This window comes from Strongylocentrotus purpuratus, unplaced genomic scaffold (assembly GCF_000002235.5).
Source record: "Strongylocentrotus purpuratus isolate Spur 01 unplaced genomic scaffold, Spur_5.0 spur5_scaffold_15, whole genome shotgun sequence".
In the NCBI taxonomy this organism is placed as follows: domain Eukaryota; kingdom Metazoa; phylum Echinodermata; class Echinoidea; order Camarodonta; family Strongylocentrotidae; genus Strongylocentrotus; species Strongylocentrotus purpuratus.
The window spans coordinates 25,218,656-25,238,938 of record NW_022145600.1 but is presented as its reverse complement, the minus strand read 5'-3'; the positions used below and the strand labels follow the sequence as shown (position 1 = coordinate 25,238,938).

The 20,283-nt window shown below is 35.5% G+C and overlaps 1 protein-coding gene across 2 annotated transcripts in view; it reads right to left on the bottom strand.

The window, feature by feature from the left end:
- Positions 1-5,226: 5,226 nt before the first annotated feature.
- Positions 5,227-20,283, bottom strand: part of LOC105443754 (neuronal acetylcholine receptor subunit alpha-9-like) — a 33,249-nt gene continuing 18,192 nt past the window's right edge. The window contains exons 5-8 of one of the 2 annotated variants that reach the window (XM_030985893.1): positions 19,557-19,789; positions 16,563-16,656; positions 6,502-7,208; positions 5,227-5,337 (exon numbers count right to left, since the gene is read on the bottom strand). In XM_030985893.1, coding sequence (XP_030841753.1) covers positions 6,529-7,208; positions 16,563-16,656; positions 19,557-19,789 — 1,007 coding nt within the window. In that variant the 3' untranslated portion in view covers positions 5,227-5,337; positions 6,502-6,528. Of the gene's footprint in view, positions 5,338-5,829; positions 7,209-16,562; positions 16,657-19,556; positions 19,790-20,283 lie in introns of those variants that run through there. The other variant, XM_030985894.1, reaches the window with a different exon arrangement.

Below are 20,283 nucleotides of genomic sequence, written 5' to 3'. Positions count from 1 at the left end.
ATCAATTGTAGGAGTCAATTATGTCTTTTTGCACACGGGGCGACGTTTCCTAGCGTAAGGCTGCGTCAGCGAACTGTGTGTTCTTTGACGCACCAGGTGAAAGTGGCATATACCGTGTGAGTCAAAAACAAGTTTACACCTAGAAAATTGCTAATTATTTTTAAAACAAAATATGAACAGTAAATCATTATACATCTTATGAAAGAGCGTTTTATCCCAAATCTTTTGGTATCATTTTTGTGTGGTATGTGTCCATGCTTGGATAAACAGAAGGTTTTTTTTGCGAGAGTGCAAATATCAACTTGTTGCTTATGCTGCTTATGTGATGTTTGAATAAAACAATTGGAATTTGGGTATTACTTCGGTCTTTGCAGATCCAAATAACATCCTAACAATATTAATCATGCCACATATATCAAATATCGAATATCAACGAGCATTTGTGCGTCTGTGGGTGTGTATATGACTTTGCTTCTGCAAAAAGCATATGCATTTGCATTTCATTTGATACTTCAATGCATTCGTTCACTCCGCAAATCCCAACATAATACATGCTAGGCATCAATTTGGCTCAAGTCGATTTTTGCACTCTCGCAAACAAAGCCTCCTGTTCATCTAGGCGTGAACACATACCACACAAAAATGATACCAAATGATTTGGGATAAAACACACTTTCATAGGATGGATAATAATTTACTGTTTATATATGATTTTTTAAATAATTATCAATTTTCTGGGTGTAAACTTTTTTTTTTTACTCACATGGTATGCATACAAACGGTAAGCGGGAAATGAGCAGCGCAACCATTGTGTTAAATAGGTGACGCATGCACTAACTACCTTCAGTGATTAGCGTACGTAATGACGCATTGAAAACGACTCCCCGTAAGCTACGGTCGTTTGGCTACATGTTTGTGTAAGAAACACACGTAACAAAACATTTACCACCTTTCCTGGTCATGGGCATCAAATAAACATCTTTTCGTGATGCAAATAAGAATTATGAAAAGCAAAATTTTAAAAAAGGAAGATATACATATACTACCGCTACCTATTGTAAACGTATATGTTAAATGACCAAACGAAATAAATGATTAAATGGGTGAGGCATGGTGTTACATCTATCCTCTAAATTGTTTGCTGGGGACTGACGCCCATCTACGATTTATCAAAATCTAAAACAAGATGTGCAGTTTTATACAGAGAACATATTGTGAACAACTATCTATACCTAACTATTTGAAACGGACCACTTAGTGTATTTAAATCCATAAGCCGACAATAAGGAGCTACAATACTTCTGATAACTGTTACCATATGTTTATATACAATTTGGTGCTGTATTGCTGTTCGATAAAATGTTGACCCAAGAAAATACTCTTTTTTTACTTTGATAAAGTCTATTATAATATTTCTATTCGCTATACTAATGCGCTTGCAAATAAATTGATAATATAATGTAGTAATATTTGCATTACACAAGAAATGGACTCTTATAATTGTATTTTTTTCTATCGTATATTAGCTTGTTACCGATTATAATATCAAAAGGCTAGGAGCGATCTTTGTTGTTGATAACTTTCTAAAAGATTGAATATTAGCTTTCTCTGCCACAACTTTCAATACGTTTCTTATCCACCAAGTTGTGTCCACAACACCAATGACTAATCATAAAATCATGTTTTATTATTATAGCTCCGTCACTTGATACACGCTGGAAAATATTTTATGTAAATTGATATATGCATAGTTGCTTTTGGTCTCTACACGTATACACATGTTGTTTACTCATATACAGTCATTATCTTCAATTATATATCATTTATCTAATTACCTATCGATCTATTTGACTTTTTACGCCATATCTATTTCATCTAACGACCCTGTTTTTTAAGAAGGGGGTCTATACATTGACTAAACCATCCACGTTGACAAATAAATGGCATTAGTATTCTACTGTAATATCACTACAAAACACTTTAAATGCAATACATTCATCTGCATAATCATCACGCTCAGTTTAGTAGAATGTGTGTTTGCAGATTTAAGAGAACATAGAGGAAGACATCATATACATTATTTTGTTTACATTCATTTTAGGGAACTATTTGGAGAGAAAAACACAATTACATGAATTTCATTCTATCATAATTCCCAAAAGAGAAATAGAAAAGAATCATTATACCAAGAAGCATGGAGGCGTAAATAATTATATATTAATTCAAATAATGAATAATGGCTGGTATTTTTTATGATTGAGCTAACCTCAATTCCTTTGTCTCAGCTACACACATTCATTATGAAATACAAAGGAGTAATCACAGCGACAATACAATAATTTGTATCGACAGTAGATTTTTAGATGATTTCTCACCAAGTCTATTCCGAGCATAAATGCTATTTTTCGGAAAGTTCGGGTATTGTGAGTTAACTTGATTTTTTTTCTTCTTCATCCCCCCCCCCCTTTCCATTCAATAAGACTGGGAGGCCGATGGAGATTTCCATAATTCTTAATTTTTTCCCAGAAATTATGTTACTTATTATTTTGTCGAAAAGATGATGGTCCCCTAGCCCTTTGGGTCACGTCTAGACCCTCCCCCCCCCCCCTCCTCCCCAGTGTCAAACAAAAACATATTAATTGCCTATTTACATATTGTAATTATGTAATGAGTTAACCTACTACGCAACGATATTTTGTTTTCAAATCCTAATGTGAACAACATTATCTGTTATAGAATATTTAGGGTCAATACAGTTAATATATTTCAGTTTGCAGACCACAATCGTAAGCACAATCATTAGCACGAGATCTGTAACACCATTGTGATTATTTTTTCCTGTTCTGCCTGGAGAGCATGCAATACTTTTACCGTTATGAATACAATATACTTTAAGGGTTTCTTTCCTTTTTAAATAACTTGATCCAGTCAATGCAATTCCGGAATCCATAAAATGGCGTCCAATACAGAACTATGGTTGTGCATACGACTATTAAAGTGACGTATTAATGAACTCAATAATGCATACTTTGAACGTGACATTTTAAGATTGGTACACATTTGGAAGATCACATCCAAAGCTCTCGTTAAGTACAATGTTTAGAGTGGTATTGATATAGTTAGATTGATATAGTACTTAAATAAGTAAATAATTATGGAGTAAAATTGTCATATAGTGATACCAAACTATTTACATATCTATATGTAACACGGTATATTGAATAATATTCAGCTTGTTTATTTGAGCAGGGAAAGGTTATTTCCACACCATAACATCCCAAATTATCTGCTTCCACGCTTTTCAAATTTCCATCAGATCCAATTGGATGCGATTCTATGCAAAACGATCGTTGGCAAATGTTTGCTCCTCATCGTACATGTAGCTGACGCTCTTTATTTTACGCGGTCTGACAAAATTAAGAGCCTTTCTCGAAGATGAATCTCTCGGAGACTTTTGAGGAGTTAACCAATACATTCTTGAGTCTATGACATTCCAAACATTAAACGCTCTCTAGTTGCGATATAATTGCGTTATAAATCTGTCTCACTTGATCTCGAATCCCAGTGCTCTTGTCAACGTTTACTTCGATTTGAAAACCAATACAGTTTCATGTGTTACGACCGAGACTATAAACTCTTGTCTTCCATTGTAGCCGATAGTATCAATATCAAAAATAAAGAAGGGGCCAGCTATTTATCGTACCGTCGGAGGTTAACTTCGTTCCTCAGAGTTAATGACAGTTTTGTCTAGTTACAATGATTGCTTACGAACAATGGGGGAAATAGTCGGCGACACGATCGCACAGACGTTCGAAAAAAAGCAATCTAGGGCAATTGACACATTTAATAGATATATAAGTAATTTATCTCAATTTATTCATGTTGCTCTCCCGAATCCTTGGTTAACAACCATTCAATAAACTTGCTTTGGAAAATGGCATCTCTGTAGATGGAATTCATACATTAGTTGTTGTTATACTGAAGAGGCGTTGGTCGTCGACATAATGTTATTAAAAAAGAAAGCATGAAATTAGGAAACAAATCTATTTCAACGGCGTTGTCCATCACCTATTAAAATTTGAAAACATTGTACTTCCTGTATGTATTCGGTAATCCGAACATGATTTTAATCGGATTTGACCCCGAGATGATTTTTCTCTGCGATTATCTTTTTTCTTATATATATTTCGGCAAAGTATCCATTTTATAATTGCCAAATGAAGAGGTCACGTATTAAATCCCCTATCTTCACAATCTTCTTATACCTCAGTCACACCGACGAGACCGACGCCAGACTGACTGCAGACCGAGCAAAACGATTACATTACCCCCAACGGCCAAAATCGGTCGGTTTTTGAGTCGGTCTTAAGTCGGTTTGTCGATGTAAATGTGGTATAACCGTCAACCACGCAGCCACAGCTACACAGTGTCGAATATAATTTTGATGAGGATGGAAATCCATATGAACGGTGATTTACATCATTAAAAGGTCTTATCGTTTCATAAAGATGTTTATGTCGGCTCAATACAAAGTGCATGCGAGAGCTTTATTGACCAAAATAATCATCGTAATATTCCATTTGCACACGGGCTGTGCATTTTCATCATTGTAGATTAAAAGGAAACTCATTCGATTAGAATAGATTTGCTCAAATGTTTAACCACTGTTGTAATGCGCTTCAAGGTTATTATCCTGCGCGTTTTGGATATCTTCAAGGATGGACGATGTTTCATAAACAGTAACAATCAGGTAGGTAACTGTCATGGCATTCCCAAGAAGATAGAGCGTTAGAAACACTCGGTCCAGCACCTTGGCTATCTGCAACCATTCCTTTTGGATGGCTTTCTCCTTGGTCGACGCTTTCTTGTCCACGCTCAGGGCCTCTGTGGTGATGGTGATGAGAATGTCATTCATCCGTCGAAGTTCACCCGCAATCTTTTGGAAGTGGCCCGCGTACATTCCACCGTGCGAGTTCTCCTTCTCCATGCCTCCGCCGTTGTGCATGGAGTACGGATCACCTACCGTGTACTGTTGAGAGTGGTTGTTCAGTGACTTTTCTTTGAGCGGCACTTTCTCGTACGCCTTCTCGCGTAACTTGGCCGTCACTCTATGGCCTGCACTCGGTCGCCCACTGGCGTGTCTTGCAGCACGGGAAGGTGGAAACCGCTTTGGTTCCACCTTCACCCGGACGATGGGGGCGAGGACGTGCAGGGCGACCACCCGCACCCAATGAGGTAGAGGGTCGCCGCAATTACCGCAGTTGTAGACGGACACGACGATGACGTTGAGAACAAGAGACAAGCTAACGAGTATCATGAGCACAAGGAAGTATTCTCCTGCAGAGGATTGATAAAAGGAAATAATAGTTGGATACGCAGAAGGTCAGAATTTTATGTTTAAATGTTCCACTTCATTTGTGGACAAGGTCATCCACAATTCATGCAAAGTAGAGTATAGTTGATTTTGATTTATTTTTACCAACAGCAATACATTTCATACATTTCATACAATCATTTACATATACAGGAAGAGGAACTATTGGTTGGTAAAAAGGGCAAGATAATAGCACATATACTAGTCGAGCCTAACCCCGTAAACAGCTAAACAAAGTATTTTGGTACAAATCGGTTTAGAGAACGAAACAAAACAAAAAGTAATGAATTTACTTTTACAATCGATACTTAAAAAAACAAGAATCACTACTCAACAATGTCTTACAATATACTAACTAATAATGTAAAATATGAATTATGAATTGTGTACACTTGATATTTCATTCATGACTTGTTCAACAAATGACTTGTAACAGAATTCCGAAACCTATTTCTAGACCTTGTCAATCTGACATCAACAGGTAATCTATTCCAAAATTCACTGCCCACAAAAGACAATGAAAATTGACCTTGTGTCGTTCTTAATTTTGGAAGACGTAATTGTCCACCTTCTTTTTGTCTTGTGGAATAGCTATGTTCTATAATGTCACAGTACTCTATCAAAATATGAGGCATAATGCCATTGACTAGATCAAACATGAAAGTAGAAGTTGATAAATCATGTAACTTATACACATTTAGGATTCGCAATCTTTTAAATAATGGATCTGAAGGAGTTCTCCATTCACTAAATGTTATGGCACGAACTGCCATTTTCTGTGAATATAATAAACTTCTTAGGCTAGTCTAATAAGTGCTTCCCCACACCTCTATTCCGTAAGAAATGTGTGGTTGTATAATTGCTTTATATGTAAATGTGCTATAACCGTCAACCACGCAGCCACAGCTACACAGTTTCGAATATAATTTTGATAAGGATGGAAAATCCATATAAACGGTGATTAACATCATATAAAGGTCTTATCGTTTCATAAAGATGTTTATTTCGGCTCAATACAAAGCGCATGCGAGAGCTGTATTGACCAAAATAATCAACGTAATATTTCATTTGCACACGGGCTGTGCATGGACCGACTGTTCATCATTGTAGTTTAAAAGGAAACTCACTCGATTAGAGTAGGTTTGCTCAATTGTTTAAGCACTGTTGTAATGCGCTTCAAGGTTATTATCCTGCGCGTGTTGGATATCTTCAAGGATGGACGATGTTTGATGAATAGTAACAAGCAGGTAGGTAACTGTCATGGCATTCCCAAGAAGATAGAGCGTTAGAAACACTCGGTCCAGCACCTTGGCTATCTGCAACCATTCCTTTTGGATGGCTTTCTCCTTGGTCGACGTTTTCTTGTCCACGCTCAGGGCTTCTGTGGTGATGGTGATGAGAATGTCATTCATCCGTCGAAGTTCACCCGCAATCTTTTGGAAGTGGCCCGCGTACATTCCACCGTGCGAGTTCTCCTTCTCCATGCCTCCGCCGTTGTGCATGGAGTATGGATCACCTACCGTGTACTGTTGAGAGTGGTTGTTCAGTGACTTTTCTTTGAGCGGCACTTTCTCGTACGCCTTCTCGCGTAACTTGGCCGTCACTCTATGGCCTGCACTCGGTCGCCCACTGGCGTGTCTTGCAGCACGGGAAGGTGGAAACCGCTTTGATTCCACCTTCACCCGGACGATGGGGGCGAGGACGTGCAGGGCGACCACCCGCACCCAATGAGGTAGAGGGTCGCCGCAATTACCGCAGTTGTAGACGGACACGACGATGACGTTGAGAACAAGAGACAAGCTAACGAGTATCATGAGCACAGCGAAGTATTCTCCTGCAAAGGATTGATAAAAGGAAATAATAGTTGGATACGCAGAAGGTCAGAATTTTATGTTTAAATGTTCCATTTCATTTGTTGACAAGGTCGTCCACAATTCATGCAAAGTAGAGTGCAGTTGATTTTGATTTATTTGATTTTGGTTTATTTTTACCAACAGCAATACATTTCATACATTTCATACAATTATTTACATATACAGGAAGAGGAACTATTGGTTGGTAAAAGGGGCCAGATAATAGCACATGTGCTAGTCGAGCCTAACCCCGTAAACAGCTAAACAACTTTTTTTGGTACAAATCAGTTTAGAGAACGAAACAAAATAAAAAATAATGAATTTACTTTTACAATCGATACTTTAAAAAAAACAAGAATCACTACTCAACAATGTCTTACAATATACTAACTAATAATGTAAAATATGAATTATGAATTGTGTACACTTGATATTTTATTCATGACTTGTTCAACAAATGACTTGTAACAGAATTCCGAAACCTATTTCTAGACCTTGTCAATCTGACATCAACAGGTAATCTACTCCAAAATTCACTGCCCACAAAAGACAATGAAAATTGACCTTGTGTCGTTTTTAATTTTGGAAGACGTAATTGTCCACCTTCTTTTTGTCTTGTGGAATAGCTTTGTTCTATAATGTCACAGTACTCTATCAAAATATGAGGCAAATTGCCATTGACTAGATCAAACATGAAAGTAGAAATTAATAAATCATGTAACTTATACACATTTAGGATTCGCAATCTTTTTAATAATGGATCTGAAGGAGTTCTCCATTCACTAAATGTTATGGCACGAACTGCCATTTTCCGTGAATATGATATACATGTACTTCTTAGGCTAGTCTTATAAGTGCTTCTCCACACCTCTTTTCCGTAAGAAATATGTGGTTGTATAAATGCTTTATATAATAATATCAGAGTACGGCTAGGAACAAAATGTCGCAATCTAAAAAGCACTCCAACTTTCTTTCTAATAAACTGATTTACAAAACGAATATGACTATTCAAAGACAAATGTTTATCAATGTAAACCCCAACAAAAGTGGCAACATCAACCTCTTTAATTTCCTCGCCAGCAATTCTTAGTTTACCATTTATACCTATTTTTTTCCTCCTACTACATATTAATATGAAATTAGTTTTCATTGAATTAATAGTAAGTTTGTTAGTAGTGCACCACTTATGTATCTTCTGTTTGTTGTTATTCACTTCATTTACATCAATTTCACCCTGGTCAGCAGAAAAAGTATAAAATAGATTGGAGTCATCGGCAAACAGCCGAAATTTAAATAATCAGTGACAGTTGGCAAATCATTTATATAGATTAAAAACAGAGTTGGCCCTAATACTGATCCTTGTGGAACACCACATCTTATCTTTTTCCTTTTCTGATAACGTTTGACCACACTGAACAAACTGAAATTGGTTACTGAGATAATCCTTAACCCATTCTAGAGGTAACCCTTGAATGCCATAACTAGATAGTTTACCTAGTAATATACTATGATTAATTGTATCAAATGCTTTTTTGAAGTCGATGAACATGCCCAAAGTTACTTTTCCCTGATCTATAGATTTCAAAGTTGAATTTATCAAGTTGATCAAAGACAATTTAGTGCTATATTTCTTTCGGAATCCATATTGATGGTAATAGAGTATATCATTTTTTTCTAGAAATTGCATTAATCTGATATTTATCAATTTTTCTAAAACTTAAACGATGACAGGTAAAACCGATATTGGTCTATAATTACCTGGATCTTCTCTTGGCCCTTTTTTGTGTAGGGGAGTAACCTTTGCAATCTTTATTTCATCTGGAACCTTGCCAGTTTCTAATGACAAGTTAAATATATATGCCAGTGGATGTGAAATATATGGAGCACTATCTCTAATTGATTGCACTGGAATGTTATCGTGACCACAAGCCTTTTTGGTATCAAGTAACAGAACTTGACTCTTAACATCAACTGCAATTATTGGTTTACAAAATAAAGATTGCTCTGTATTCTGCCCAAAAAAAACACCATATGCTACATCTGTATTCGGCAATTCATCTGCTAAATTCGGTCCAATATTTACAAAAAAAGTCATTAAAATCATTCACAATATCAGATTAAGATGTAAGTTGCATATTTTATCCAAGAACCTTCTTAATTAGTCTGTCCACTTCAGCGCTTCTCGGTGATCTGTTTTTTTTCCAGCTAACAATTCATTGATAATGGCCCATGTTTTATTTGTATCCTTCATATTATTTTTTAACAAATCGCAATAGTAATTTCTTTTCGCATTTCTTAGTAGAGTGGTCAGTACATTTCTGTATTTTTTGTACTTATCAACAAGATCCTGTCGATGATTTGATTTTATAACTTTTGAATACATTGTATTTTCTACACGAATAGATTTCATGACATAATTTATGTGAGTCTCTCTTTCTAGAAATTGAAATATGTAATCGAAAAAATGTAATTGTCGGAATAATTTATCGTGATCCTAGTTCAGATATAGCTGATTTTAATGATGATGTAAATACGTGCCTTAATAAAATGTTAAATGAAAAAAAGGACATATATATTATGGGTGACTGGAATATAAACTTACTTAACACCTCATCAATTGCAAATGTTAATGACTTCGTTAATATTATATATAATAATTCTTTTCGATCCTTAATTAACAGACCGACGAGAATAACACAAGGCTCAACAACTCTTATTGACAATATATATTTACCAATGTCTGTGAAAAACAAATTTCCTCTGGAATATTATATAATGATACAACTAACCATTTACCTATATTTTCTATTACCCGTAATACAAGGTCCTATCCTAAAGCTGATGACAATATGAATTTTAATGAAAGATATTTTAGCCAAGAAAATATTGATAGTTTTAATAAAGAGTTACTCTCATTTGATTGGATTGATATATTATCAGTACACAATATTGACGATACATATAATAATTTCCTTAAAGTATTCAAACTAATGTTTAATTGTTATTGTAAAATGGTAAAGAAGAAAAATACAAGGTCTTCAGCTAAAAAAACCTCGGGTAACCCAAGGATTGTTAAAATGTATTAATAGAAAGAATCGTCTACATAAATTATTTTGCCAAAAACGTACTAAATCCATTGAATTTAGATAAAAGAAATATCGAAACAAATTAAATGAAATCCTAAGAACGACTCATAAAAAGTATTATTGTGACTCGTTAACCAAGCATAAGCACATCTTAGAAAAGTTTGGCAAATTATACATGATTTAATGTGTAAGAAAAATTAAAAAAACTTTCCATTATATTTTATGAAAAATAATGTAAAAGTGTATAAAAATGAAGATATAGTTAATGAATTTAACAATTTCTTTTCAAACATTGCTGCAAATACCTTAAAACAAATTCATCATAATTCTAGGAAACAATTTAAACACTACCCAAAAAATCCAAGTCAAACATTAATGTATTTTTATCCAACTAATGAATTAGAAATCATCAAAATTGTTAAGGAAATCAAAATAAGTTATAGCACTGGCTTTGATGATATCAGTACTTTTGTTTAAAAAAAAATAATCCATTCCATATTAACCCCTCTAGTCCATATATTTAATTTATCTTTATGTTCAGGAGGAGTACCCAATAAATCTGAAAAATTGAAAAGATCATTCCTATATTTTAAAAAGGCTATAAACACTTGTTTTCCAATTATCGACCAATAACATTATTACCATGTTTTTCAAAAATCCTGGAAAAAATTGTTAATAAAAGACTCATTTCTTATTTGGATAGAAATAAAATATTAAATAATTGTCAGTATGGCTTCAGGGCAAGACATTCTTGTGAACATGCATTAATTGATTTAAATAACACTCTTTTAACTAATATCAATAACAATTATCACCCATTTGGAATATTTTTAGACTTGTCAAAAGCCTTCGACCTCAAAGACCATAACATACTTTTATATAAATTATCCCATTATGGTATCAGGGGAGCAGTATTGGAATGGTTTCAGAGCTACTTACTTGATCGACGTATCTATACTTCATTTAATAATTATAATTCCCAATACTCGACAGCCCAGTATGGTGTCCCTCAAGGCTCCATACTGGGCCTAATTTATATAAATGACTTATGTACAGCATCTTCATTTTTTGATTATGTCTTATTTGCAGACGATACAACTATCGTTTCAACTCATAGCAGCTTTATGTTTTTATTAGAAAAAAACAATAATGAATTATGTAAAATAGACGATTGGTTCGATGCTAACAAATTGATTGTTAATTATGAGAAAACTAATGTTATGTATTTTCGAAAACCTCAGGTATCACACAATTGTTTAGATTTTCATATAAAAATGAATGATGTTACTTTAAATTTGGTTAACTCTGTCAAGTTCCTAGGATTTATAGTTGATGATAATCTGTCATTTAAGGAACACCGTTTCTGTATAAGTAATAAGATGTCAAAGAACATAGGTATATTATCCAAATTACGTAGTACCCTTACTGAAAAGCACATATTTATGTTTTACAATTCTTTATTACTTCCCTATATTTATTATGGTAATATTACTTGGGCAAGTTGTGGCACTACTAAATTGAACCCTATACACAGACTGCAAAAAAAGGCCTAACGCATATGTTCGAACTCCCCTTACCTAGCTCCGTCAAGCCCAATATTTGCAAGGTTAAACACATTGACAATTTTTGATATTCATAAAATCCAAATTGCGATCCTGATGTATTACGTGAAACATAATTTAGCACTTCTTAATATTATTAATTTATTTCAGTATAATAAAGATTACCATCAGTATAATACCCGTTCCCACTCTAAATTCCATTATCCATTAGCACTAAATCAGATCTGTTGGTCCCCGAATATGGAATTCCCTCTCTTCTGATGTAACTTCCAGCAGTAATGTAACTTCCTTTAAAACCAAACTCAAACGTTCAATAATAATTACCTATGTCAAAAAAACATGTAATTTCATCTCTCCTTCCTACGTTTTATTATACTTCACCCTTCCCTATTTCTCTTTGCCTGTATGTTTAGTGTTTAATGTGTTTTTTTTAATAATTAAGTTTGTTTTGTATCTCATGCTCATTGTATGTATATTTCTTTATGTATTGGGCACCCCATTAATCAAGCCTTGGCTTTTAGGGGCAACCTGACCATTTATACTGTATTCATAATTTTTATCATGCATGATTTGTATATTGATTTTTTTTATTTTAAATGGTTTAATAAAACGAATTTAATTGAATTGAATTGAAATTGAAATTGGATTGAATCGAATTGAATTGAAAGAAAACGAATTGAATTGAATAGATATCCATGGTCTTTTGGCAGCTTTCTTCTTTCTTAACTGCTTAGTAACCAATGGTGCATGTTTATTACAAAGGTTTGAGAAAGAACTACCAAAATTGAGATAAGCTGTGTTGACATCTTTTGAATTTTATAACGTTTTCCAGTTATAGGCAGCAAGATTTTCTCTAAATACATTTATATCATATTTCTTGTAACATCTATATTGAATTTTTTTTTTTACTAGACTGCACTTTTGCTATGTTCTTCAAAATTGCAAAAACTGTGAAATGATCGGACACATCAGATTGTATAATACCTGAATGAATTTCTGATATATTAATATTTGAATATATATGATCTATTAAAGTAGCAGACTCTTTTGTTACCCTTGTCGGTGATTGAATCGATTGATCCAAGCCTATGTATTGTAATGATGTCAGAAACTCTTTTACTGTGTCTTCTTCACTCAAAGAATTAACATTGAAGTCACCCAAAAGTACACACTTATGTTTATCTACTCTCATTTCTTGTAACATACTCAACAGATCATCTTGGAATTCCTTTACATTTGTATTAGGTTTTCTATAGATTATTCCAACTGTAACTTTTACATTATCTGTAATATTAATATGCAACCAAAGGGGTTCTGAATGAATGACGCGATATTCAAAACGCATGTACTTTAAAGATGTATTAATATATGCTCCAACTCCTCCCCCTATTGAATCACCGGGGCGGCAATTTACTTCCAACGAATATCCTTCCAAACTGAATATTGACTTGTTGGTTACATTCCATACCTCAGACATACCAATAATATCAAAGTTTGTACAAATGCATTCTTCAAATGATAATTTAAACGATTCAAAAAATTTAGACAAAGAGCGGACATTAATGTGAGATAATTTGAGAAAGTTTGACTTATCAAATTTAAGAGCAGTATCAAATGAATTAGGAGTCAATTTATGAGAGATTAGCGTATCGTTCATTTTGAGGATGTTTAAAAGTGTGCACATATGGGGTGGTTAAAAATGCTTTATTCCATGAAATGTAGTTTGAAGTCCTTGTAATTAATATCGTTGGCGCCAATTTCAAAGAGGTCATCTGGTGAAGCAATCGTGACGTATTCATCATCTTTTTTCTTGCATACTATATTTCCGTTCTTTGTAGAAACACGCTTCACGGACGAAGAACTTTTTGCTGCCCTCAGGACTGCGTATCGCATCGGAGTGAGGTGCTCATTGATGTAGACTCCCTCACATCCATCTTTTCCTTTCAGTGCGAAGCGGGCATCGTAAAAGCGATCTCGCCGCCTCCTGTTGTTCAGACGACCAAAAGTCTGACGCGTTTTATCTGCTGATTTCTTCCCAAAGCGATGGCAAGATGAAATGTCGACCTCTTTTAAATCCACCCCTGCCTGCATTGCCACTTCGCAAACTTTGTTCGCAAGTTGCTCCTCAGATTCATCCTCTCTTCCCTCTTCTACAATGCCTGTTATTTTAAGGTTGTCTCTCCTGCTTATTTGTTCTAGGTGGTCGGTCTTGTACTGCAGACGGAGGAGATGGGGATTCACCTCCTCCTTCACTGCAGTGAGACATACATCTTTTACTGCCTACTGCCTTCTTAAATCTGAAGTCCGTTGGGCAATGTCAAAGATGAAGAAGAACAAAGCAGCTGGACCAGATGGTGTGGTCACTGAAATGTTTGAAGCATTAGAGGAATATGGTGTTGATAGATTAACAGAAATTATCAACAAAATATATGATGACGGAACATTTCCAGATGAATTGGGCAGATCCATTTTCATTACTCTCCCAAAGAAACCGGGAGCTGTGGATTGTGAGCAATGTCACTGAATGTAGGACAATCAGCCTTATTTGCCATATCACTAAGATTATTTTGAGGATTCTGCTTTTGAGAGCAAGAAGTAGCATAACTCCCATGGTCGGAAGGGAACAATTTGGTTTTGTAAAGGATGCGGGCACAAGAAATGCAATATTTGTGGTTAGAAATATAACGGAGAGAGCAGTCGAAATGCAAAAGGATGTGTACATGTGTTTTATTGATTATTCAAAGGCTTTTGAAAAAGTAAGACAATCGGAACTTTTTGAAGAGCTGAAAAAGCTTGATATATATAGGAAAGATCTAAGACTGCTACAAAGTCTATATTGGAATCAGTTTGCATGCATAAGGTAGAAGGAGAGTGTAGTGAATATATCAACATCAGACGGGGAGTCAGACAGGATTGTGTTATGTCGCCAGACCTGTTCAATATGTATAGTGAAATCATGCTAAGAGAATTGGAAGATGAAAACGGGATACAAGTGGGTGGTCATTCAATCACAAATATTAGATATGCTGATGACACTGTTTTATTTTCTGAATCAGAGAAAGATCTCCAGAGACTCCTGAATGTAGTTGTAAAAGAAAGTGAGAGAATGAGACTAGAGATCAACTATACCAAGACAAAGTGCCTGGTGGTATCCAAGAAGAGCAGTCCAAAATGTAACTTGAAACTGAAAGAACAGACTATTAAACAAGTCTCCTCATTTAACTACCTCGGCAGCATGATTAATAAGGATGCCAGATGCGAGACAGAGATCAAGACAAGGATAGCTCTCGCTAAATCTGCATTTTCAAAGTTAGGCACAATTCTGACAAATCGAACAATGTGTATGAGGACCAGAATAAGGGTATTGCATTGTTACATCTACCCAGTTCTTATGTATGGTAGTGAAACATGGACTTTAGCCTCTGATACTAAAAAGCGTTTGGAAAGTTGCGAAATGTGGTTTCTATTAAGAAGAATGATGAAAATCCCCTGGACTGACAAAGTTAGTAATGAGGAAGTTCTTACACGAGCTGGAGTTCAAAGGAAAATGATACGTGAGATGTTGATTAGGCAGTTGAAGTTCATTGGTCACATTACACGTAAAGAAGGCCTAGAGAATCTTGCTTTGACAGGGAAAATTGTGGGAAGGAGTAGGGGAAGAAGGAGGATACTTTGGATGGACAGTCTGCAGAAATTGTTGGAAGAGAGAGGAGTGAAAGAACTGGGAGTGGTACTAATACAGAAGGCTAGGAGCCGAGGGTTGTGGAATAGCATGTTCGCCAAAGTCAAACGATATGGCACTTAGAGAGAGAGAGAGAGACTCTCCCTTCCTGATGATGGGAGATACTTCCCTGCTTTGCTTGAACGCTTGCTCCGTGTCATGATCATGAGTAAACTCAGTGTACTTTCACAAGAGAAATCAGTTAATTTTATCAAAATGACTCACCCAAAATTACTTCTGAATGCTCCAGATTGTTCAATAGCGAATACCTCATAAGATGATATTAATTTTTACACAAGATTGATTCCTTCTTACGGTGAAAAGTGTCCGAATATCAGAGCACATTGGGAGAGCTGCCTACATCGTGTTCAGTACTGTTACAGAATCGATTCTGCTTCCCTGTGTCTTTTTATTATAAATTATCGTCATTTACCCAATAACTTTTATTACATACTTTCAGTATTTGGATAGTAACAGAGTGAAAATGAGAATTAGCAAATGAGGGTTGTGGGGATTATCTATGGGCGTCATTTAGAGAATAATGGAAAACCAATCACAATTTTTAATGATGCCCTAATTTCGTCTCTTACAATTCGACAGTAAATGGACATGTTATTAATAGTTCTTAGTGATCTGTACAGAGGTACCGCATTTGAAATGTGAACGGAAAAGAGAGAATTTTGTCTTCTTCCTTAAGAACGAGTTATATATGCAGAGGAGCGGAAATCAGCCTTTCAGGGTAGTCATACAAAGGATCACCATATCAGAAATTATCCCTGCCCCCCCCCCCCTCCTCCTTTAAAGTGATTTTTACGGTCCTTTCCATTTAGTGATTCAACTTCTTTCTTTGTTTTTGTAATTGTCTTTGGAAATATTAACAATCATATTGAAATGAAATATGTCATAAGGGTGAGTATCTACGTTGAGATTGTATCTTCAAATACCAAAGTAAAGATGTTTCTTCACCTAATATAGGAACTTCGTTGGTTGGAGGCATTGATTCGGCAACAATCATCAGGAAAACTGTCTTGGAAAGCAGAAAGGTGACGCCAAGCGTAACCTATAATTAACGAAAACAAAAATAAAAGGTGATTTACGATAAGTTTTTACTTGAATACATGCACAATCATCTATTCGGAGCAAAAAGGGCGTTTACTCTGTGTTAAAGTAGACGACGTAATACCATTCTGGCTCTTAACAACCGCATTGAGGTTAGCCTCTAAAACCAACACACTATTGTCAAGTCTTAGCGTCATTAGTTATTTAAAGATAAAGGTGAGTTCTGGTCATGTGATTGCATTGTGAAAGAAACGGTGTGGAATCTATCAGAAAAGGTTGATCATCTAGTATATAAGTATTCGTGTGTATTGCAAGGTTCTGGAATCATCAAAACGATAAGAAATTTGGCCAAATTTTGGCAAAGTTACAAGCACTGTACACAGAATGATGTATATGGGACTACACGAGCACATGGCGAAAAAAACCTACCCCCCCCCCCCCCGATTTTTACGTATTTTATGTCATATTTAGAATATGAAGGCATTTGAAGAGCCATGCTTTTCATGGAACATGATTAATCTGATGTTCTTCCACCCTTGCATAATAACAATGATAACGCTCACAAATTATTTTTTACCTCTTCCCAGAACTCAACCTTCTCTTTAAGTCACACACACACTGTACGATCCAACACCGAACTGATTGAAGAAACAAAACAAAAAAACGCAATTGGTCCTATTTTTTAGAAAAGAAAATCTAGAACTCTAGATAATTCTGATTCAGGTTACTCAAAGACATAGTCTATGAATATTAAAATCATAAGGAGCTAGTGAGGTAGGCTAGGACTTTCCTCCAATTTACCATTCAAAATGACTATTAGCAATCTCAACCACGAATATCTTTTAATATTTGAATTGTCCTATCTAATACAAATCTCCTATACCAACGCCGCGGCATGTCGCAGTCGGATTCGTAAAGTGTGCGATGGGTTCTCATGCTATCCTACAACTCACAGCCGGCCTACCCATCTCTGGTATAATGTTTTCATAATCTTCATAATTATGCTCAGTTGATGAGGCCGCGGAAAAAAATAGTGCATGCTCATATTACAACATGACAGGCACATATTGTGATCTATTTATAAGCCAGAAGGATGTTACCTCATATACTTTAACACAAAGTTAACGCCCTTCTGGCTCTCAACAGATGATTATACCCTCATAATATCAGAGGAGAGTGACCCATTAAAACAAGGTCAAAGCTGAAGTTATATTGACGTTCAACCGAAAACATCTCAAGCGATCGACCACCACTGACATCCCTAAATTATGCTAAAAATAGCTGATACATGACTGTACTCATGGTAGAAAATATAAATAATACTCAATCATGGCATATGATCATAGACTTATCATGTATGTGCCTTTTTATAAATAAAAGATGAACCTAAAGATTTTAGTGAGGAGGATTTTTTTTTTGTCAGCTCTTGATGACACAGGGTTGTTTTTTCTAGGGTTGAGGGTTTTTTTTTGTTGAAGCTACTATTGCAGTAAACATCATGCTACTTTTCATCTTTTTTTGTCTTTATTATCCTTTACCATTTTTACAATACACATTGACGAAATAACCTTATCGAATATTTTATATTTAGAGCAGACATCTTTTCTTTCTTTTTTAAATTTGCTGATGGATGGATTTGCTATCCGCGATTTCAAATGTAGGCTGTTATATTCCCCTTTGAGAGTTGGAATTTTTCCCCTTCCCTGTATGGTCACGCCCCTGCAGATCATTCAAGTCGACTTCATACTTTGAAGCTCTCTGAACCAAGAGAAGTCCAGAATCCGGCCGGTTCATTATATTCCCTACACTTGATTCAAGCCGCCGAAGATGGCGTTATAATTGAACTCCTAATTTAAGGATCACGCCATCTTCGGCTGGCAGCGAGTAAATAGGGGGTGGTCGCAAAATTGCGTTTGTGTGGTGGAGATCAAAATTAAATCAGCCAGATCCTGGACTAACCAAGAGCAGCTTTAAATTTCAAAAAACAGTTGTGATGCCCACAAATTATGCTCTGACAAAAATTGATCCGGGCTTTGTTTTCTAAAATTTGATAGAGTTAGGGTTGGAGTGGCAATTGGGTGTTAGGTTTGGGATAAGGGCTGTATTTAATAGGTAAAGTGTACCGTCAAGAGAAGACAGTAAAGGCTTGTTCAGATCAGAGCCATATATACACAGAGTTTGGCCAACTTGGTTTCACTGGGTCACAACATGGCGTATATTCGTTTGTTTTGTGCTTGCCCAACAAAGCAGTAGTCGCCATATTGTGTCCAACTCGAACCGGGTTGGCCAAACTCTCCTAATCAATGGCACTGGTTCAGATATGGTTCGGTATACCGCCGCAAAAATAAACCGCCGCGTTTTTCAATACGTGTAGATAATAGCAACTGCGCGAAACAAAGGACCTTCACGTACTCGCTATTACAGCTCTGTTATGTGTTACAATACAGAAATTTAAAACGTTTTCACGTAACGACATCATCTACAAAACCGTCGCGGATTTGCCGAGTCATATCTGAACAGACCTTTACTGTTCGGTCGGTGTAAAATATTATCCCTTGGGGGTGTTTCACAAAGATCCTATAAGTTGGACTTAACAATTATGGAAAGCCGTTAGCATCTATGAAAATATTTTGTAAAAGTTATCTGAAAAGGCATAAAATTGTTGATTCAAATCATCATATTTTCTATTATCAAGGAGATTTCATGCTCTTGATGTGGAATTTAAAAAACGTCTAAATATTTGAATTTTCGCTTTGTATTATATTTTATTTTAAGGCTACAATTGGCTCTCCATAATTTGTAAGTCCTACTAAGAGTTTAGTTTGACTTTATAGGATCTTTGTGAAACACCCCCTGGAGCATTATATTAGTCGCATAACCAAATTCTCGCCTATGGCTTACCTTGCCCTGCGATGTTGGCGGCAGAAGAAACGCCATGGACGCCATCAACGTTATGATGCTGGCAGGGACGAGGAGGTTGAAGACATAGAACTGAGATCGGCGCTGGAAGTAGACGGTGAAAGTGACATCGGTGTACGGCACCCCAGGGTCATCCGGGTAATATTCCACGTTGTTGACCCAGGTCAATCCTTTCATGTCCCACTCGCCATTGCTGATGAATACTGACGTATCACCTGATATTGGTAAATAAAGAATAAGATACTATTAACAAGAAACAATTTAGAATTAGAAGGACATTTAAAGATTGGGTTCTGAAGGGTGTTTCACAAAGATCCTAAGTTGAACTTATCTCTAAGTTGAACTTAACAATTATAGAAAGCCGTTAGCATCTATGAAAATATTTTGTAAAAGTTATTTTAAAAGGCATAAAATGTTGATTAAAATCATTCATATTTTCTGCTGTCAAGGAGATTTCATGTTCTTGATGTAGAATTTATAAAACGTCTAAAATATTTGAATTTTCATTTTTGAATGTATTTTATTTTAAGGCTACAATTGCCCCTTCATAACTTTTAGGTCCAACTTAGAGTTAAGTTTGACTTAAGATCTTTGTGAAACACCCCCAGGTCATGTAAGTAAATTATGAGAGAAATTGGAAGGCATTAGTGATGATTGAAAACATAGGATTATATAGTACATATAAATAATAATAATATTAATACCAAAT